Source organism: Thermobia domestica, chromosome 5, assembly GCF_964235325.1.
Source record: "Thermobia domestica chromosome 5, izTheDome1.hap1.1, whole genome shotgun sequence".
NCBI classification, from domain to species: Eukaryota; Metazoa; Arthropoda; class Insecta; order Zygentoma; family Lepismatidae; genus Thermobia; species Thermobia domestica.
In genome coordinates this window covers 266407583-266431291 of record NC_137458.1, presented here as the reverse complement: position 1 = coordinate 266431291, position 23709 = coordinate 266407583, and the positions used below count along the sequence as shown (strand labels likewise).

The 23709-nt window shown below is 36.7% G+C and overlaps 2 protein-coding genes across 5 annotated transcripts in view; one reads left to right on the top strand and one right to left on the bottom strand.

The window, feature by feature from the left end:
* The window catches only part of LOC145686582 (rab-like protein 3), a 70407-nt gene that overhangs the window by 20025 nt on the left and 26673 nt on the right, over window positions 1-23709 (bottom strand). Inside the window, exon 1 of one of the 3 annotated variants that reach the window (XM_081760026.1) lies at window positions 8467-8624. The exons of 1 other annotated variant lie outside the window; for it this stretch is intronic. In XM_081760026.1, coding sequence (XP_081616152.1) covers window positions 8467-8512 — 46 coding nt within the window. In that variant the 5' untranslated portion in view covers window positions 8513-8624. Of the gene's footprint in view, window positions 1-8292; window positions 8405-8466; window positions 8625-23709 lie in introns of those variants that run through there. One more of the 3 variants, XM_081760023.1, reaches the window with a different exon arrangement.
* Window positions 17043-23709, top strand: part of TfIIEalpha (transcription factor IIEalpha) — a 94499-nt gene continuing 87832 nt past the window's right edge. The window contains exon 1 of one of the 2 annotated variants that reach the window (XM_081760020.1): window positions 17043-17307. The gene's annotated coding sequence lies outside the window, so the exon portion shown is untranslated. Of the gene's footprint in view, window positions 17312-23709 lie in introns of both variants that reach the window. The other variant, XM_081760021.1, reaches the window with a different exon arrangement.

Below are 23709 nucleotides of genomic sequence, written 5' to 3'. Positions count from 1 at the left end.
TATGCTTACACCAATAAAATTATATTATACTAGCCTTCGCCTTAGGGCTACGCCCCCAGACCCCAATTTGCTCTGCATACGGCCTCACACAGTATAGCAAATGCTCCTACGTTTTACCGTGGCACAATTTTCGCGTTCTTCCATCTACGTATCTCTTTCATATAACATTGGATTGAGCTAAAGCTCTGTCACGAAATTCAAACACCTCGTAAGGCATTTTAGTGAACCACCCCCACCTCTTTTCCCTCTCTTCTACGTTAAGTGGCAAAAACCTCTCAAATATGTTTAATTATTTTAAATGAAAAATAAAACTACCAACTTTCATGCCTCCAACCGTAAAGGATCCCGATTTATGAGCATCTTATGATAATAATAATAATCGTCCCCTTTCTTTCCTTCTAGGTAAAATATCAAAAACGCTGAAATACATATTGAATTATTTTGAGTGAGAAGTACATACACCAAATTTCATGTTTCTAACCTTCGAAGATTCTTAGATATTGATATCTTATTTTTATAATTGCAAACCCCGCCCCCTTTAATTCCCCTTCCTTTTTCCACATTTTACTAAAGTATCAAAAAACGTTGAAACGCGTGTCAAATTATTTAAAATGAGAAATCCAAATACCAAATTTCAAGTCTTCATCCTTAAAGGGATTCGGAGAGATGGCCTTCTCTTCCCTTCGAATTTCCAAGAAATCCTTCCTTAGTGATACCCTACGCCAGAAATCTTATCTACAGTCCGAATTCCAAGTTTCTAGCTTGAGCGGTTTGGCCTGTGCGATCAGTTACTCATTCAGGACTTCGTCTTTTATATAACAGCTTGTGTTATTTCCCAAGAAAAGATGAAATGCCATTAAAAGTCACAATAAATCCCTGGTCCCTTCCTAATGTTTCCGTGTTTGAACCCCAAAAGTCGTAGCTAGCGAACGTATTTTTGATCTTTGATACATGACGTTCTGTGATTTGATCCCCGGTGAATACATGAAGTTGGTAGAAGGCACTATAGTTGTTCAGATCCAACTTTAAACTCTAGTTCTCGTTTTGTAAAGCATCGCTTTTGACAAACGAAGTAAATACATATCAATCAATCAACCAACCGAAAAGTCTCAGATTCAGACAGCTTTTAGGTAAGATTCTAAATTTCTCTTTATTCAAGGTACAGGTACTTGAAGTTTCGGGATACGAATTCCATTTCCATATCCTTTTTCTAGGACACAATTTTAAAATATATCTTTTTAGTTCAAAGAGTGAGGAGTCTTACCCTCCTTCCTACAGCTGTTCGTCCAACGAATGAATCATATTCTCACTCCTTTGGGGTTTATGGTGTCCGCCTCAAGGAACTAGGGACATAAGTATTCACACTTCAAATTTGTCTGTATTAAATAGTACTAAGTACCACACATTTTGATTAGAATTTGTTAGGCTTGTCACACAGATTGAATCGGTCGGGAAAAGACCATATTTGTATTTTTCAACGATAAATGCTGGAAGTAAAATCCAGGCCTTTGGGGGGGGCGGTCGCCCCCTTCGCCCCCCCCTTGGATCCGCCAGTGATGTTAACCTTTAAATAGTGAAAAGAATATAAACTTTGAAACGTAATTTTACAAGAAGCCAAGTTCACAGTTTAAGAAGCTAGGATTTGTTAATTTTTTTCTCCAAAGTGTTCCACAGCAAGGCAGGAACCTACTCATATCTCAACATTTTAATAGGGAATAGAAGTCGCTGACAAAGATGTCAGCCAGCTTCGAAACCGCTCCATAGAATTTTCAATTCTCCGGATACAAAGTTCGATCTTTCATATTTGAGTAATTCAATACGTATTCTATAATAATATTAGGCTATAAAATTAGTACTACCCTTCTCTGTATTCTTCATCAACCTTTCTTTTACTTCTAAGAAAATAATATTTAATATTTCGGATAATTTATCGAGTAGCCATTACGTTTTTTAAAATAAAAAAATTCACTAAAGTTGAAGCTTTAAGCATGTGAAGATCCTGTTGCTGCATGTGTTGAAGCCTCTACGGTTTTTTATAATGGATAATCGATCAAGTTTTCGAAATATTGGATATTTTTCTCTTACGAATACAAAAAGAATAGTACTAATTTTATTTTGAAAGTGTATTTTATTCATTTTATTAGTCAATTTTTGCTAAAATCATTTTTTTCTTTCTTTCTTTTTTTTTTAAATTAATATCGTCACTAATTAAAGCCGAATTTGATGTCAGAAAAATACGTCTTCGCAAATTAGATCCCTTGACGGGGAAAACAAGACGCAGGACGAGGTGATTCTCCTGCAAAATTTCCTCAATAAGAAACCTTTCTCCCTCACCTTTACATCTGTCCGAATTATAAATTAGCTGTTGGCCAGACCCCTCAGCCTGATGTACACTCATGTCCAAAATGATTGTCGCATATCTATAACTTTCTTCTTGTAAGAATATAATTTAATAATGATTTTGCAGGGTACTTTTAATACTGATACTATGTGTATAATCGGGAAATGTATATTTGTGGTAAATTTCATAGGAAAAGAATTATAAATACGAAAATTATAATGAGTAAAATAAAATGTTGCTAAATGGACAAGAAAATTTTATTTTCGTTTTATAGTTCTTATTTACTGCTCTTTTCATATGGAATTTCCCACATACATATCTTTGCCGATTATAAACATACTAATGTTATAAGAAATACTGGGCGAGTTCATTATCATATTATATTCCTAAAAAAACATATTTATAGACATGCGACAATAATCTTGAACATGAGTGTACATTATAGGTTAAAATCGTGCTTAACTAAAAGATCTTACTGTTTACACTTAACAGTTATTGTCACAATAGTTCAAATTGGGAAATTGTCTGGACGGTAGCAATATGTCTATATTAGCGTTAGGTAGGCATGCGATAGCTTAGGCAGCAAGATCTACTAGTGTGATTGTTTTATTATTAGGGAGTGGCGTGATGTAGTGATACGTTTGTTTTTCATAAATGCTGAGTTCACACAGAAATTTTTGTATTAATTTAACTAAATTCTCATGAATAAGCAAGTCAATTTTTACCTGACCCGTGACACCGCGAATATTATTATTTATGATTAGTTTTAGGAAAAAATGTAATTTTTTAATCGGCCTCCACTTTCCTCATAGCTGTCCAACGCTCTTCTTTTTTACTTTCGAAATACAGTATTAGTTTACTTTCTTAATATAAATACTTTGAGTTAAACGAGCCCGCGGTGGCACAGTGGTAGAGCGCTCACCTCTGATGTATGAAGTACCTGATTTGATCCCAGTCCATGCCAAGTGAACTTAGTGGTGGACAAATATCGTGCGCGTGGGTTTTCTCGGGGTTCTCCAGTTCTTTTCCATTTTTTTTCAATCCACCATTATCATAAATTTCATCATCACAGTCTTCCCTAGTATCGGCGGATAATCATGGGACATGAAACTAAAAATTATTTAAAAAAAGCCTAGGAACAAACTAATTAAGATGTAACGATAACTTTAATGTAGAAAATGAAGATAACTAAATCTATCTTTATTATTTTTACTATTTTGTAGCACTGTATTCAATGTTATTTGTAGAATTAGGTAATTTAGTCCTCGAAATATAAATGCTAAAACATTTAAATCAGTTGAAAAACGATTGAATATATAATGTACGCAAAAAATAAATTCTTCTAATTCAATTTTTTTTCCTTAATTACAGGTAGGTTTTAAAGTAATCAGTAATCTTTATTAGAGAAAAAGAGTGCTTTCGAGATTTTGCGAAAAAACAATGTATTCTATAATACAGGGTGTGTCGAAAGTCCTGCGACACCCTCTTATTATGAAACCTGAGAGGAAAATATGAAATCTCTTACTGGGAGATGATAGGAGAGTGAGGACTGCAACTTGATGTTAAACTCAAATACAATACAACTGAATACCAGTTCGAAATTTCAAATAGGAAGGGGAACATGTAAAATGTCAACTAACAGGCATGAGCTCAGGAATCCAAAAATGTAATTGTTTCATTTATATCTTGTATAGTTTGCACTTTATGAATACTTACAGGCTGAAAATAACCTAAAACGCCACGTTACAGCATATATTTTATGTGGTGGCCATCCCGTCTAACCCACAATAGTAGTTGCTGTATCCATTCCGACTGCACACGCAGAAGGTCTGGTGAAATGTAGTCATATGCGTGCTGAATGTGTTCCTGTAGGTGCCTTATATCTTGGGATTTCTCAGCATGTATCATCTGCTTTAGATTGTCGCACAGACAGAAATCAAGGGGTGCGTGGTCAAGTCATTCTGAACCGTGGCGACCTCTTCTTTCTTGGAAATTGTGCATGGGGTTATTGACACACCGACTGGTTTCAAAAGGCTGTGCAGCATAGTAAGAACTTTTTAAATTTGTGTTGCCTTAAGGAAGATTTTCGGATAGAAAGTAGTCACCTAGACCCACCAAATTTGGTACACAGTTCTCTAACAGATCCAATCGCGTGCGAAGCCGCCTTTTCGATTTGAGAAGGGGGAAGGTTAAAGCGGACAAATGTGTATATAAAAGGAGAGAATAAATACCTCGGACGTCGGATATTGGTGGTGGGGGGTTGGAGTTTAGCATTCCTTTGAACTGCAAAGTTACACGTTAGCTTCCCCAACAGAGGAGCGTACGCTAGTCATAAGCCACGAAGGAGCTCCCGACGGATATTAGTGTCAAACTTATAGTTTTCGAGGCCGCTCAGGAGCTCCTTCGTGGCTAAGCGGTTGGTGTATACGCCTTTGGCATGGGAGACCCGGCGGGAGCTCATGTAGTTTGGATTCTATGTTAATCAGTATGTTTCGTCTCATATAGTCTCGTGCTGAAAGTCAGACGAGAAAGATGTTCCGTCTCATATAGTCTCGCTGTTCAATTTCCTAGATTCTTTAGGACGTTAAACTCAAAATCGACTCAACTCGAGGTCGCTGAGATTTATAGTGATACTCTTGACGACGTTTAAGTTGAAGTTTAGCATCCATAGTTATTGGAGAAGGGGAATAATACGTCCACAATTACCATATTAGTATCGAATCCATAGTTTTCGGCATAGCAAAGCTGATTAGTGGTAGTCCTGATGACATTTAAGCCCAAGTTTAGGCAAGTAGGAGCATATCAGCTGGCCCGGCAACTAACAGGGATAACGCCGAAGGGGTTGCTCTTCCTTATTTACTTATTTCAGTCATTTCTTTACCTTTAAATGGGATATATTGCATAAACCGTTCAACTTGACCGTGCGGAAAACGGGTATTTCAGCTAAGAAGCTATAAAATGGCACCTTGATCAATTTTCTAAATTCTTTAGGTTATCCGCAAATGCCAATCGAACAAATACCGTATTACTTATGCAAATTTTGATAAATTTTAAAAACAATGGGGTTCACAAAACAACTTAACTCTTCATTTGTTTCACACACTGACGATAGGGTTCAGAATATAAAATATCACCGCTATATGTAAGGGTCATTCCTAAACCGTGTGATAATTTGACATAAAATGGCCCTGTTTCGTTTGTATAAATTGTGGATAGGATATCTTCATATAATAGGCAAAACTGCGCATTCTCCTGGTAGCAAAAACCATAAAATCTTTCGAGACACTTTCTTTGCATTGAGGCACAAAGCTACATCACTCATTCTCACAGGTGATGGCCCGAATGTTTCCTAGTCACTTAGGCAGATCCATGCTTCATCCATTGTCACAAGAAATTTCTATCAGTCAAAAGCTAGATAGTATTTGTACAGCCTTCTGCCCTTGTTTTTTGCTATGCGATATACACGTGGTTACAAGTATGTACGGTGGCCATGCGTACAGTTTCTAGCCTCGATTGGTGTTGGATTAGACGATGCACTACTGACTAGGCTACGTGTAGTTGTTTTGCCACAACACGCTGTGGTAATGGATTCTCACAGGACACAATATCCCGGATGCTCATTAGCACAATCGTTTGTGGGTTTATTCGAATGATGTGTATGTGGCGAAGGTTGCTGTGAATAATAAAAACACCAAAAATGGCCGTTCTATTATAAAATTATTGTTTCGACACTGCTCTATTGTGAAAGCGATATTTTGGGCGCCAATTTGCTGACTACGAAACTTTTATTCTATTATGCAACAACTAAGAGACTAATGCATGTCCTACAGTTTTCTTTTTCTGTGAATCCCGCATTAACAGGTGTTGCTGTCCCTAAGTTGTTCGGACGAAAACGATTCAGAGGTCAGAAAATGATAGTGTTCGACTCTGGTGTGCGAGGCACGGGTTCGATTTCAACGTGTTTTTTTTCGTTTCCTCCCATTTTATTCAATCCACAATTCCATTTATTATCACCACAATCTCTCTTAGCTTCGGGAGCTCCTCCGTGGCTAAGCGGTTAGCGTACGCGCCTTTGGCGCGGGAGACCCGGGTTCGATTCCCGGCGGGAGCTCATGTGGTTCGGACTCCACGTTAATCAGTAGGTCCACCTCCCATATAGCCTCGCTGCTGAACGGGACGTAAAACTCAAAATCAATCAATCTCTTAGCTTCGGTGCATAATCATGGGACGTTAAACTCAAAAAATAAATTAACTGAAATAGACTTAACCCTTTTAGAAAATGTAAAAAACTTGAAGCTTCCAAGCTGTTTTAGTAGCACTAAATATTAAATCTTTTATCAGCTGTTAAAGATCAAAATTTTGACTTCTCGAAGATATTGAAAGTCCTAACTGCTTGCTTGCCGTAGCAAAGAACTTGTAACATAGATACAACATAAAAAGTGTAGTGTACTACTATTCAATTGTAATGCAAAATCAGCTTGCAATGACCACTTAACATAGATTGGTGCGTGCTTTTCGCAGTGCTCACCGTCGCTTCGCTCCTGCTGATTACGAATGCAACCCGCGCTTTCACGTAGGTGAATCTTTACCTGCCTTGAAGAAAAAAAATAGACAACAATCTTTACCACCTAGCACAGGTTGCATGCATCATGCTTTTCTAACGAGTAATCGTTTCAATGGCATATCAGTTTCTAGGTAGATATTCTGTAAGACAGATAAGTGTGTATGCACATTATTTACGCCATATTATAAAGATGCCAACACATAGTGGGGGAATCACCAAGTAGAAGCCATTATTGAAACCTTAAACTTTACCCGTTCAAAGTAGAATATCGGATGCACTGACAAAAGAAGAGTATAGAATATAGGTTGATTCTATTTCCGCGAAGAACTGCGGAGAATGTTTAGCAGAAGGGGACAAAAGTATGTAGAAAAAAAAGCACGTACTTAGACCTAATTAAACCAAATCTAACCTTTAGAATTTAACCTAATATTAATAGAAATAAGCGCAATGCTATCATTTTCTTTTTTTTCGAAAATTATGCTGCACTCCTATAATAACACAATCTAAAAAACTAACCTAATCGAATGTGGCAAGGTTCGAGAATACAGGTCCCCCTCCAGAGGCCAAGTTAGGTGAATTACGATAAAATAAACTATTTCAAATTCTTAACTAACCAAAATACCACTTGCATAAAAGGATTTCTTCCAATAATCTACATTGTAAAATAACAGTGGGGGCAGAGCCCCTCACACCCCCAAATGTATATTATTTTAGAATGTATGTTATTAGAAGACGAAGGAAAGAATACAGAAAGAATAAGGAACCAAAATAAGGTACGTAAAATGTATTTCACTAGTTTTATGAAGTAGGACCTGCGTTCTAGAACCTTCCCTCTAATGTGAACAGAAATTACCGAAATTATAACATTTTTAGAAAAAATTGCTGGTCTCTCTTCTGTCATGTGGACTGCTGCAATACTCTACACTTAAGTCCCTGCGCCCTATGCAAGTCGGGGGTCCTTTTTACTGTTGGCCGTGCGATCGTCAGTTCTAGAGGCCATACGTGGTATTATTTAATATAATTCATCGAGCGCTTCCTTTTCCTCCGAAAAATTTTCGAAAAAAAAAAAAAAACGAAGCCCAGGTAACTGCGCTTTAACCCAGTTCTTTCAAGTTGTTTAGGTTAAATTTTGCTGAGATATCGCTTAATTTCATCACAATGCTTACTCTACTTTTAAGTAGGTATACATGCAACGACCAACACACCGGTACCGGTACTGTCAGAATACAATTGTTGAAGGTACTACGAGTTTTGTTGAAACTTCTCATGAAATGTTTCTCTAATGGGTAAACTTATCCCCAATCTTCACCTGTTGTTCGAATGTTTAGAATATGTATCGTAATTCCCTTGCACTTTACAATCTAAGCAAAAGACACTAGAATTTCACCTTTACGCATATCTTTGCTCGTATTAATGAAAACATGTTCTTTGTACCTTCTCCTTAAGGTTGAAATGAACATATATTTGTTACGACATGCACACATTAGTTCATACCGTGTTTGATTTTGACAAGTACGCTCACTCTATCAGAAATGTACTTTTGTGTTATAAGTTTATATACCTGAATCTCCCACAACTATCACTCTAACTTTGTCAATTGCTGCCATTACAGTTCTCTTGTAAGAAGAACATACTATATTTATCTACGTTGTTGCAACGTAACACAAAACTTCCCCCATTTGGCAGACGACATTGACACAATATAAAAGACCGAGATAAGAAACAAAATAATAACGCAAAAGAAACTCACACTGCAGCGTTGCCAGGACTACAGATTTTTCTTTGGTATCTTGCCACAGCGAAGTTCGCTCTCCCTGTAATTATACTCCATAACGTTAAAATACAAAGATGAAAGAAAGATATAAATCTTTAGATATGGTTATAAGAAATGAAATGGAGTAGAGTGTAGTAAGTATAAATATATAGGTACTAAGTTTTAAGAATAGGTGGAGATAAGAAAGAATTAGACAATCCACATTTAAAGGGCAGGAACCAAGATATTTTTGGGGTATTGAGAGAAAATAGAGGCGATGTTGCTGGCAAAGTGACATGAGAAAATGAGATGATTGACGGGCCAGCATCCCTGCAACAGTTACAAGAGGAGTAGTGCGTTCTTGAAGTAGAAATAATCGTTGAGGAGTAGAAAGGGTAAGAAGTCTGTTACGGAGAAGAAAGTGGACGTAAGAAAGATATACGTAAATGTCTTACGTATAACCTCCTCCCCTTCTCCATTTTCCCATTCTGTGGATCTGTCACATTCATTAACATGTATTTTCCCTCTCATCTGTTTGACTCTGACTGGATTACTCTTTTTTAAACCTTACCATCTTCGTGATTTCTTGGTGGAGAACTTCATTGCAATAACCCCCTCTAGGAGCTGCTCTTTCCAATACTGCTGGTTCAGAACTCTATTATGCTTATTTTAATTTTTCTTATTGCCTTCTTAATGATGACACACACAGTTGTATTTCCTGAACCTCAGAATATCCCTCTGCTCCGGATATCTCTCTCTGCTCTCCTGTCAGTCGCCTCCTCCGTTGGGAAGTGTCTATTGACGCTTTTGGCAGTGATCATTTCCTCTTCTTATCCACGCCTCCTCGTCTCACCCTCCCTCTCTGTCCATTTCCGCGGTTTCTTTGCCTCACTCTGTGGCCTCCTTTTCGGGCGTTTCTACTTCCTTAGGCTGGGTTCACTATAGCTCTATCCTCCAGCACTTACCATCTGCACCGTTCTTCAACTCCTCTCACGACCAAGCGACCCATTTTCACCATAAAATTGCACTCAGCATCCGACAATCACGTTTACCAACTTCTGTTTCCCCTTCTGTAACTCGCCGTTCTCTTCCCCCATAGCGAACCTCTGAGTGTTAAAAATGAATAAATCAACGCTATCATGCCCAGCAAAATTATCTCCGTACCCACTCCTCAGCTAACTTCCTTCTTTACCAAAGCACACAATTCCTGGCAAAACGCCATTTGTCCCTCTCGTGAATTAGCCTGGGGTTGTTTCTGTTCTACCCTCTCTTCCGCTAATAAATCTTCCAAACTTCGGTTCTTTTGTCGCTCTCTTAATTATCCGATTCATTCCTTTACTTCTGGGATACATATTTCTTCTACATGGGTTTTCCAATTTCATGTCCAATTAGTATCGGCTACGACTATGTTACCTCCCATTTGGTTTTCCCCTTTTTTTCAAGATCGTACTCTCACTTCACTGGACTCTCCATTTGCTTTCTGTGAATTAACCATAGCCCCCTCTCTAAACCCAAATCTACACCTTCCCGTGAGGATGGCGTCTAGAAGATTAGCCACCTCCAATACTTGCCTCTTTCCCTTACATCGGATCTCCTACACCTCTACAACACTGTCTTTGCCATTGAACATATTCCTCCCCTTTGGAAAAACATATGTTGTTCTTCCTATTTTGAAATATAATAAAACCCCCGGAGTTGCAGGGCCGCGGTGGCTCAGTGGTAGAAAGTTCACCTCTGGTGCTTGGGATCTCGGGTTCGATCCCAGCCCCCGCCACGTGAACTTTGTGGTGGACAAACACCGTGTGTGGGGGTTTTCTCGGGGTTCTCCCGCTTCCTCCCACTTCATTCCACCATTTCATTTATCACTAATCATCACCGTCTTCTTTAGCTTAACCGGCATAACCGTGGGACGTAAAACTTAAAGATTTCATTTCATTTTTGCCCGGGGTTGCACATCATTACCACCCCAATGCTCTTTCTTTCCTGCTTTTAGAAATTTTTCACTATCTTCTCAAACGCCGTTTGCAGTTGTACTTGGAATATCATAATATTCTGTCTCAACATCAATTTGGTTTTCGAGTTGCGAGAAGTACCTATAATTACCTTAGTACTCGGGCTGTACATAATGTTTTTGGACCTCGGATGATCCTATGCTACTATACTATTTCTTTCTATTACCTTTTAGACGAACTCTGGCAACTTGGTCTTCCTCCCAAATTTATTCGTATCATCCATAGTTTACTCATTAATCGTACCGTCTATATTCGCATTGGTCTTCAGTATACTTCTCCCAGACTCACTCACAAAGGCCTTCCCCAAGATTCGTTTTAGCTCTCCTTTTATTTAATTTATATCCAAAATCGTCATCATAGTACCACTGATCGTGTTTTATGTTTTGCTGACAATATTGTCTGTAGAGAGCAAAATTCTCCATGCCAAATTTTGAGAATTTTTTGCCTCGCTCCATTATTTTTCTTTGCTTTCGGCAACTAGCTTGCTAATTACTATTCTGTATTACTAATCATCATATGTTAAGAAAGGATTATTAAGCACACACGTGATAAAAGTATCCCTCTTAAAACATGATTCAGTTCCTTTATTTTGCTTTTATTCTTGTCCAACCTATGTATATGTGCCGCTTGTGCGTGTTGAGAGAAGGATATATCCGTCGTCTATCCCACGCCGACATGCTGTCGGTCGTCCAAGGGAAAAGTCTCATTTATTACCGACTAAGAGACTGCCTCTCGTCAGGGAGAAATAGTTCATCTCCCCGCGACGCCATTTACTGACTTAGTGAACAACTTCTTCTGTGTCAGTGTGGACTTAGAATAACTCGGCAAGTTTACATTTTTAGGCATCTGGACTGTAAAGCGGATCACTTTATGTCACGGCTGCTACTGAGTTAAGAACTACATCCATTGATCACTCAATGAACAAAGTTGTGCTCAGTGTGCTAATTATCTTGTCAGTGAATTCTAATTAGGAATTTCGATTTTGCCCTGCAGACGATTCTTTCAATCTGCTATTTTATTAACTTTGTTGATTTGGGATCTGCCACGATCCTCCTCGATACACACTTCGTATCACATGCCATTTCTAAAAATTACATCTTAATTAACTTACAGCCCGTTCCTGCTGTCATAATTCATCCAATAACCTTTTCTTGGACGTCACAGGGGATGTCTACAATTGTATCTTGATCTATGGACTTAATCAGCAACTGAATAAAATCATTTTAACACCGAATTTCCTGCGTCGCTTACGTTATTTCCATCTGTGCAAGTATACTTCACCAAACCCTTTCACTTTAACACTAACATGAATAGTATATGCCTCCGTCATCGTCGTTTTGACACTGCAAGTCTACTAGGGAATCGGAACACCCTTTTAAACAAGGTACCAACCGTTTTTTATTAGCTGGATGCTGCATTTCCACCATTCGCTAACACCATCTCTTTAGACGCTGAGTCCAGAAGAAGGTCATCCTGTACTAAGTCCTATGAAGAAGAAGGCTTCCTGATTCCGTAAGAGGTCCTGTGGAGAAGATGTCCTTATCCTGTACGTAGTCTTGGTAAAGATATCCCAAGAACATCACCTGTGTTTTTGCCGCTCGAAGCACAAGTGAGGGTCATCAATCACCATCTGTGTTATAAATGATTTAAGTGTGTCTGTGCTACTACCATTTTGTTCGCGAAACGGATTCAGTGATATCGATGGTAACACTAGAGTTCTTCATCTGAAACTCATAGAAACGCTGAGGTAGGAACTGAGTTCTCAGCTGAATTACACAATTTATCTTATGTTTTTCATTCTGTATATCAATGTACCTACTTCAAGCATTCATTAGTTATCCAGTCGCTTAACTCAAGGTGATAACTTTCTCAAGTATTCTATAATTTGCTTTGAAAATTATTTATTGCCCGTGCCTTTGATGTATCCGTAATTTATAGTTATATAAGAATGCTTCCCTTAATTAGTTTGGGTATCATTTATACTTTGTCTTAATTACTCAACCTCTTAATCACTACTTAGTGCCTCGGCTACTAAATTTCGATAGCAAGCGAGTGCAATACGAATCAGTGCAAAAATCTGGTGTCAGCTGCTGTGAGAATACTTATCTGTTGCCCCGCTAGAACTGGCGACCTCTAGGGAAATTAATCCCCCATAACGTTACAGAATTGTTGTTTATCCTTGGGTACTAACTATATTATTATTCTAAAGGAACAACCCTAGTTTGCTTGTATTGAATCGGACTCGATTACTATACCCTCGTTAGCAGTCATTTGAGACTCTAGTGTATTTAAATGCGTTGCGCCTTGGCCTGTTTATTATCTGAGTCAAGAGATTAATTTATGTACCACCGTAGAGCTTCACTGCTCTCTTTGAATATGGACTTACTTAAAGTAGTTTTTATAAACAGCGCTTTTCAAGACTAACAGATCTTTTATTATGTCGCGCCCGACAGACCGTGTAAAGTCTTTATCTTAGCTAAATGTGGTAGATTGTGGTATGTTTATTTGTGATAAATAACATACGTGTTGTTTGGCGTCTAAACATGTTTTTGTTTTCACTGTTGTCAATCTTCCATTGGTGTTTAAACACCCTGTTAGTACGTCATAAATTAAACTGAGTTAAACTCTCGTGTTAAATGGATACCCTTATAGATCTTAATGTTCGCTGATCAAAGACCTACTTGAGAAAGTGAACAAATTATTCCATATTCCAAATGCAAGTGGTAGAAGCAGTGTTCTTTAAAACTACGAATCACTGATATTTACACTACCAGTAGGCCACGAGGAGCTTGTTCCCCCCAAGACCTCTCGTGTCGCGCTACATGTCGTTTATACTCCTGCCTCTTTCTCTTCCATGGTTTCAAATCTTCTTACTACTGCTCTCACATCCTTCACACTTTGGTGTGATAAGTACCCTCGCACCCTTTGTCGTACACTCTTCTTTCTTTCCACTACCGCCCCCACAGTACTTTTTAAGGAAGCGCGAGTTCCCCCTTCTAATTCATGTTCAATTCATGTTCATGTTCAGTAATACTTTTTGCCTTTCTTGCTTACCAAATGCATCCACAGTTTTCCTTCCCAAACTCCAATTGTTGCCTTCCCTCCATAATTCATAACTTCATCGTCCCTATACTTCCTCCCTTTCCTTTCTCTATTATAGTTATACTAGTCTTTCTCCCCTCCTTCCTCTTCTTTCTCGTACTAGGACCCCTTGCCTTATTTGTATGATTATTCTCTTTCGACCATATCTCTCAATATTGAATATCCCCTATACTCCCACTTTGATCGGTATTCGCTATTCCAGCATCTATGTATTTGTTTTCCATCCTTGGCTTCCTCTCATTCTCTTCACCATCCGCTATTAATATACCGATGTTTCTAAATCCCGTGACTGTGTCGGCTCTGGTTTCTATGATTCCTTCCTTAATCAATATTTTAGTTACAAATTGCCCTGCATTTCTATCTTTCTAGCAGAAGCTTACTCCGGCTTGTTACCGTGTGTGTTGGTAAGTTGTTTGGTTACCTGGTTTCGCTCAAAATTCTCTTTCTACCTACCGCTCCCGTTCCCTCTCTCGTCACTTACAACGTTGAGAACATTACAACCATGGGCGGCGATTAGGGGGGGCAAGAGGGGGCAGTTGCCCCCCCACTTTTTTGACGTGTCGCCCTAATTTATATAGTTTCAATTGGAAATGTAAACAGAGTGTCCACACAATTTGGGGGAAAAATCTCTGACTTTTCACTGACTTCCCATGACGAAAGGACCAGATTTCCCTGACCCCCCTGGATAACTAAAAATATAGAAAAAAGAAAGAAATCCCAGCCTCCACACTCCCATAGTTGGCCATGTTCTCTTCCGCTTCTGTTTCTGTCTTTTTTCAATTTTCTTTCCAAAGGATTGTAAATTTACAAACATGTGAATTAGGCCGATATTGATTAGGCCTACCTATTACACAAAATGTAAAGTTACAAACGGAAGTGCACAGTATACAAAGTACTTACGGCATGAAAAAAATTACACATTATAATACCAATTACACAGCATTATAATATTGCCTATATTAATAAATAGTCCATACATGATTTTACTGATTATTTAAAAAAAAAATATGTAACATATTTTTGCTGGTGCAGTTGTTAAATGCAACCCATCTAGAAATTTGTTTTCATCCTTTCTCGCATAGTTTTATTCTCATTGATCTGAATATCGTTCCTGTTGTCTCCGCAGTTTAATTTTCTTCTCTTCTTCCTCTACCTCCTTTAGTTGTTGCTGAATCTTTCGTTTCTCTCTCCTCTTCTCGTCATTTATTTCTCTTTTCTTTTACAAATACACCTGATATTGTCTCATTGACCTTCTCACCGAATTTATTGATGATCCACCTATTCTCATCACAGAATCATATATGATCCGTTGAGCCACCAGAGATTCTTCTTGTAAGTTCTCAACAATGAGAATTTTATTTATTGTGAAAACACTTTCAAAAATGCGTTTCCGTGAAAGAAGATAAAACACAATTTCATAACTGACCATAAATCAACGAAGTTCTTCCCATTTCCTAAGACTAAGTAAAAAACTCATCAAGTCCAATACCATCTCTGTCATTGGCTATGAATTCATTCGAGTATTCCTTAAATTCTTCAGTCTGAGCTTTCACTGTGAGCTGGAGATACTATTTTATTATTATTATTATTATTATTATTATTATTATTATTATTATTATTATTATTGTTATTATTTTTGCGTTCTTAGCCACTTGTCCAGATATCCTCTTGGCACCAAGAAATTATTCTAGAACAGCGTCTATCCTTTTGAGCAAATATGCCAGGATGCAGTTAGGTGTGTTTCTCGCAGAAAATTAGTTTCAACAACTATATCAGAGAACACTGACTCCCTTAATATCATCATTAAGAACACCACATTTTACATCCAGTAACAGTAAAGAAATCAACCCTATTTCATAAATTCAGTAATTGTACAATGGACCTAAATCGATTTTTCACTGACTTTTCCTGACAAATCTACCATTTCCCTGACTTCGCCTGATACATTTTCACTTCCCTAACCTTCACTTATTTTCCAGAATGTGGACACCTTGGTAAAGTTTTTTTTTTTTTTTTTATGTATTACTGTTTCATAGAAAAAATGGTGCCATATGATATTTGCCGTTGGTTGAGTACGTATTGGTTATTTGTCTTCCTGCGCAGTTAAGAAAGCGTTTTAGTTGCAATTCAAAGCAATTAATATTGCAATTGCATATTTCTTTAAATGTCATAGCATATGCTTGCAGTACTTACTATATTTCATTTTCGAAAAGTAAACACATTCATTTAATGGCATGAGTGGAATTACAAGTATAAGTTGTTCATTAATTCCCAGTTTCAATATAACTTCTGCAAAACAAGCGTCATTATTCATTACTATGATTAATATTATCTTTCTATTTATTCGTTTTGCAAATTTATTAAATAATCTGATCACACAACTTTCCAGACAGAATTTTAAGATGTTCATGAGGAAGAACTCAAATCTCTTCTTACACTTTCGTTGTTTAGGAGTAAAAAGGGCTAGTATCTACCTGTAGTGTTCTTATGAATTTATTTAATAAAATAGAAATACGATATACAGTATTTTAAGTGAAAAAAATATAGTATCCTATTAGTTATACAACCTTTCATCAGTTTTAGAAACAACCAGGAAATCTAACACTGATATACAATTGTTCAGATCATGTCTTGCCCCCCCCACTTTTAACTTCCAACCGCCGCCACTGATTACAACTCTCAAAGTTCTACGTCACTTGGTACTGGCACCACACCCTTTGCCTCTTACTTTCCCTTCTTAGCTGCTTTCCACCTTCCTCTCTACATTCCAAATCCGTTTATTACTCTAACTTCGACTTCATGTCGCACTCCCTCCGTTTCGTCTTTATCATCTCTACCAGTGTCCCTCTCTCCGTTGTGATTGTGGAGCTGTCCTCCTTACAGGTAATCCCTTGCTTTTTAATCCATCTATCATCCCCCAGTTCTATTCTCTCTTGTATACAACTTGACAAATGGATCTGGACCTTTCAAATTGGATTTCATTCTTTTCATGATCTGGATTTATTTTTCTTTCCTCCATTTTTTATCTTTTATCTTTGTACAAATTGCATGTTTCCTTGCAGTGTATAGTTTTCTTCTCGTGTATGATTTTTTTTTTTTAAGTTACCGCAGAGTTTATCTAATACATTTTGATCTTTTTTCATTACTGCTGTTAACTCAGGAAATCGCAGTTAATTCTTGTTCATGACATTGGTAATATTAATTCTCTGTTTGAGTTTGGAGGAAGAAGAGGAAGAAGAAAGGGAAATTTCATCTAACATGGGAATTTTTCTTAAAGAAAGAAAATAAAAGAAAAATGAAAAATCTACCGCGTACATGAAAATTTTGTGGTGTCCTGATAAGTGTCCGGGTGACGGACAAATAACACAAGTGGAAAGTAGAATAAAACCTTATCAACTCGAATTATTTATTATTTTTTTCTATTTTGAGAAGTAGATCAACAAGTAGAGCTCGATATTAATGGATTGAAGTAGTATTTAGCAGTTGAATTTCGATTGCTTTTGTAAACATTTCCAGGTCTCAATAATGGTGCCGGGTAGGTAAGAAATATTTTCATTACATTTAGAATGGGATATTCAGGTTATTCGTGTAGTGGTATGAAGCAATAAAAAGTTTCCAAACATAATTTTGTACTTAACGGTATGCAATGTGCATGTAAGAATTTCAGATATAGATCGTGGCTTGAAGCAGAAATAATGGAGCTGTTTTTATTTTAATGAATCTTCACGAGATATGTTTAGTTCGGTACATGCCACTTCATTTTTGAGAATGTACCGTATTGCGCTTTGTGTTAGGTAAGGTGCCGATTTAAAATAGGGATCCGAGGATTTAGAAAATTAATTGGTGAAATCTGCTCATACTGTAATTTTTGGGTCAATTCTAATATCAATACAATTCTAGTGAAAAAAAAGTCGACATGACTATAACCGTGACTAGCGATAAAGATTCCCAATGGTATATTTAAGGAGGGCTTCTAGGATTAAGCCCTCCGAAATTTCATTTACTATTTTAAAGTAAATGAAAAATATTGCAGAATTTTAACATTTCCAGGAATGAAGTTCTCAAAGCTCCCCCAAACAAAATCGTAAATACGCCCCTGAACACCCCCAAGGCTTGAATAGAATATAAATATGTTATATTACTATGGGATATAGTATACGAGAGTGCCTCATCATTTAGCGAGGACTCACGAAGTGCAGTCTTTTAAGGATTATTCATTGATGATATAGGAACTTGAAAATGAGGTAACAAGGCGACTTTCATTTAATTACTGAGTAATATAAAATAAAATGTACGTCGGTTTGCGTTGCGTTTCGTTGTGTTTTATGGTATGCGAAGAATAATAATGTGCCCTTGTACGTAGTGTATGAGTATATCTGGGGGATTTGAAACACATATCGCATGTCACGTGCATGTGGATGCTTGTTACTACTTCTAAATGTAATAAAATCATTTTTATACGTAGTGCAACAGTAGGAAGTATCCACGCGCACAAATCATGAGGCACTGTTGTATACTATTACCGTTTACCTTGAAATATACAAGGTGATGTGTTTAACTTGTAAAGCAAGAGTAATATCAATAAAGTAATGTATGTACGCGCCGAACGTGTAAGTTACCTGTAAATATTCAGATAGGTTGTTGATCAAGTATTTTTTTTTTATATATATAAATACTCCACATTTTTTTTAAATTTAGATTTAAAATTACACAGTGCATGCAAAGACATGTTCAAAAAGAACAAATTTTGCAGGCGGCTGAATTAAATAATGTAAAAGACGAATCTTCCGGAGATGGCGGCCCCGGATTAGATGCACATAAGCTGTTTTCAGCGTTTTAGTACTATTTATTTGTTGTTATTTTAATATACCGTATCTATAATTACTCTTCTTTCATTTCCGTCGTTCACCCTTAACGGTTATACACAAAATTTCATGTTTCCTTTGCTTTTCGCAAGATACGTATTCATTTGTATTGTATTACTTTGCAAGACTACTAACTGTTAAGTGTTGCAAACTGCACACTGTTCAGAATCAACAGAAACAAAAGAATCCTTACATTCTCATGTTTTCAACCTGCACTATAAGAATATCTTGCTACAATATTATGCAAATATTTTCTTAGAGGGGAGTTTGGGCGGCGGAGCTCCTTATCAAATACATGTTCCTTAAATATCAAAAATTACAATACGCATACAAGAATACTTATTTCCTGTACTAGGTTGCCACGAAGGGGGATCATCTTCTAGAAGTAAATTCACTCTTACTATCTTAGAAAGTGTTCTTAAGGTTACATTAATAGATGCAGATTGACCTTAAGACTACTTGGGTAAATTTACAGCTTGTGAACATGTGACATTAAAACTTTAATTCATGAAACAACAATTAACTTAAATGCACAAACCAACTTGTGCTAGATGTCCAATTAAAATCCACGAATACTATCTAACTGAGTTATAGCAGGAACATAGAATGTGGGCTTGAGCGGCGGCGAGGGGGTATGTATGTAGGGAGCAGGCACATTAGCAATGGTAAGTATACCCATATGTGAGGATAGCACTGTTTGTTTCATAAAAACACATTTCTTTCGAATGACGCAACCTTGCATAGCACTTCACTTCATCATGTCTTTCTTGTGGAGTACTATACGGTAAAGAATACTTTCTGTTTCGAATTTTCTACCTTTTACATATAAGTTCTGTATACTGTATATGTTGAATATTTGTAGAATCCTACTGTGAAATCAAATAATATATATTTTTTCCGAGGATTTCCGATTGCAAATTGCTGCCCCATTCACCACATTTGGTTCAGACCCAACTCCCTTTTATTAGTTTTCGCTGTACATTTCTGAATTTTCTTCCATTACTGCAGCATACACGTACTACGTCGCTTTTAAGACAGTCTGTTTTAAACACTGCATATTATGCTCTTTTTTCCTGTTTACTTATTAATGCATCAATCTGCAGACATGCCGGTATATAGTCCAGAATTTAACTTCGTTTTTCTCCCTGATTAAGAAAGCTACACTGATGATCATTATTACCTTTTTTATTCCTCTTATGCTGACATTTCGTCTGATTGTCTTCAGACATTTTCCTGTAAATTTTGTGTAACAAGGCCACAACAAGGTAAATTTTGTGTGTTAATTTTGCGGCAGTTAACTCGTGTAAAACCATTACAAGTTTTATACGACTGTTAAAATATTTCTGTAAGTACGAATTAAAAGAGAAGTATGATGCTATATTTTACGGGGGCATAGTTTCGTAAAATTTACGGAAGGAGTATAAATTGTTACTTCGTAGCAGTAAAACGACAGAATATCTCTTACAAAGTCTGTACTTGGAAGGACATAAGAACGTACTATTAAACATGGAAGCGACAATAAGCGGTGTTGTAAATCGTGATCCTTGGAGATCGAAGCATTCAAAAAGTGTCCGACTTGTTACAGTGAGCAACGGGGTTTTAGAAAAAAAAAACTTTTTTAAAGAGAAAGAAAGAAAAAACAAAACACATTTTAAACAGTTTGAAACATGATTTTAATCATATATTTCAAAATAGTGTAGTAACTTATTTGTTAACACTTTTTTCTCTTTACTTGCAACCGGTATTACAGATTCATCCTGTATATACCGTGTGGTGCAACATTGATAACAGAAATAAAATAGTTTGACTAAAGAATGGCTTTTATATAGTTTTTTTTAAATGAACTTTTATTGGCCATATTAGATTGATATTCTTAAAAAAAAAAAATAGTAGTCTACTCGTAATAATGCACCTTAATAAACCAAATTTCGTTTTTATAGCACCAGCGGTTTTAGAAATGACTTCTGAAGTTTGGATGGCCTATGCCGCATATATAATGTAAACGAACGTAACACGCCAACGCCAAATAGGATCATCTCATAGGTAACGCGAGCCCCAATAGCGGTCATCCACTCCAGAAACAATCTTCAGCGCGCCAGCTTGAAGCACCCTCCTCTTCTGCGCTCTCCTATTTAGATTTTCGGAATAGCCCTTATGTTACCGTTCGGCTGAGTGGAAAAGGAAAAAATAGGAACGAGCCCTGACAAAATAAGGAGAATCTAGAATTTCATTAGCGCGCATCTTCTGTTATTCAGTTTCATTTGCTTCCCTATTTCAGAAGTGGAAACTCAGTAGTATTTGCCCTATTCATATGATAATTTCATTGTCTTTACAAAATGAAATGAAATCTTTGAGTTTTACGTCCCACGATTATGCCGGTTAGGCTAAAGGAGACGGTGATTATGAGTAATGAATGAAATGGTGGAATGAAGAAAGTGGGAGGAAACGGGAGAATCCCGAGGAAACCCACGCACGCGGTGTTTGTCCACCACGAAGTTCACTTGGCGGAGGCTGGGATCGAACACGAGACCCCAAGCACCAGAGGTGAACGCTCTACCACTGAGCCACCGCAGCTCCTCATTTTCTTTACAGTATACAGTCTCGGACGATTATAAGTAACAGGTACTTCATAGTAATAACATTAAACACCTGCTACTGCGAGACTGTACATTCCAGAATGCGTTATTTATATGTTGACATATTACATTTTTCCCGATATTATATGTTAATATGTTATATTTAAATTTGAATATTACAACGAAGAATAAGGAGAAATGAAAATGAAATCTTTCACTTTAACGTCACGGCATTATTCTTTTTTAGGCTAAGGGAGACGAAGAGAATCGGAATATATAGCACAGGCTATTCTTAAAATATATATATATATGCGTTTACTCTGATTGAAAATACATTTTCTCACTGATTTAATTCGAGAATTATATTTCAGGTTTGAAAAAACCCGGGTATTTTTGAAAAAAAAAACAACCTACGTGGGACCATGTGGGTTTTTTCGAAATATTTCAATGTCTTCGGGGTAAAAATGTTAAAATATGATTTGATTTCAAGATTGTCATTGTCACAACTTGCAGCAATTTTCTATTCACTGCTGTTTTGAAAAAAAATGGCCGCCATTTTTGAATATTTTATATTGGATAGCCGAAAACATCTTTACAGCAAATTTAGAATGTCTTGTGCTTCTACCCTCAAAATTTCAACTTAAAAAGTCCGAAAATTGCACCCTGTAGCATGGATACCCGCTGTTTTGAATAATGGCTGCCATTTTGAAATTTTATGCCGCCAAAATATATACAGCTAATTTAGTTTCCCGTGCTTCTACTCTGAAAATTTCAACTTGAAAGAACGAAAACTGCCGTTTGTAGCGTGGATATCCCCTATTTTGAAAGAAAAAAAAATAAAAAGGGCGCCATTTTGTAATTTTTTGTTGGTATGCCGCCAAAATCTATACAGAAAATTTAGTGTGTCCCCAGCTTGTATCAAGATTTAAAAGACCAAAAGTCGAACACTGTGTGGTACAGGCAAACAAAGGAACAAATGTGGATCGAGTCATCCCAGGAGCCGCAGTGACGTTCGCAAAATGTGAATACCAAATAGCTATATTAATTTAAAACAAAGGCATAATTCATGAAAATGTCTTATATGAAATTAATATTTTTCAACGTGAAATAAATGGTTTTATTGTTGAAGTCCACTTTTGATGCCTTGTGCGTTCAATTACGGGAATTTCCCGAGCACTTGTGACAAGACAGTTCTTTTCTAAAAATTAATTTAAAACAATTAACAAAGATAGGCCTATAATTCATATTTTATAAAGTAAAATGTTTTAGAATGTCGTAAATGAGATTAAATATCTTCCAGCGTAAAATAATTTTATTGTTGAAGTACTCACTTCCGATGCTTTGTGGGTTCAATTGCGGGAATTTCCCGAACACTTCTTTCGCGACAGATTTTCCTTGAAAATACAGCTTGCTTTACTGTACGTCGAAACTTCCATTAATCCTGAAGTTTGAATTCAGCACTTAAAATAATAAGCGTTGGGAGCTCCGAACATTAAGCTTCTTAATTTTGACAAGATTTTTTACGCTATTGCTGGTGTTGATTCTACAGAATGCTTATTTGAAGGATAGCAACAAATGACTGAACTGAACTACTGTTGTTGAAAAACCAAGTTTTACTGAATAGTTTTGTTACCATCAAAAGTAAGAAATAATACTAATAGTTTTACAAATGTATTTACATATTTACTGTTAGTACCGGCACCTATGACCTTAAACCCGTCAAGGTATGAGGGATAACGTCCCTTGCCGAGTCAGGAAGCTTTCCGTGAATAGTATTTTCTGAAATATAAAATTGTTTATTTTACTTCAAATAGGCTATAAGCATAATCCACACAGTAATTTGTTTTATAATTATCTCAGGGTAAGGTGATTTTTTTTTTTTTTTTCATTCAGTGCATTCAGAACTCTACAAAGGACTCATGTTGAATGTTATTGCCTACCTTAACGTGAAAGCATATAATTCGCCCAAAGAAAATTCGAAATCTGATAAAAACTTTCAATGTAATCACCTTAGTTGTACCAATAATATACTAACAAAAAGGTCAAAAACCCAGGTGGGTTTTAAGGTAGGTCCAACCCACCCGCTGGGTTTTTTCGGGCTGGGCCCACTTGGGCAAACCCTGATTATATTTCTTTTTTAAAAAAATTGAAATTTTAGTCCTGTTCATTTTTTTTTTTTTTTTTTTTTTTTTTTATGGCCGTGCCTAGGAGAGCAAATATATTGTCAGTATCTGAAGTGCATTATAAAATACTTATCGATAACATGCATTGTGTTATATGGGAAATGGTTCAAGAGCAACGGAGAACCATATTGTTAATTAAAGAAAAGTAGTTATTTCCCCTGCCCACCATCGATATGTGAACCTATTATTATAGGATGAATGCTAATTAAGTTGATAAAAGCTGACTTTTTATTTATTTTTTTTCAATAAATTTCCAATTCTGCCGCTAGCCTATTAGTTAAGTTTACACTTTACTGCAATTTGATGTGTGGAA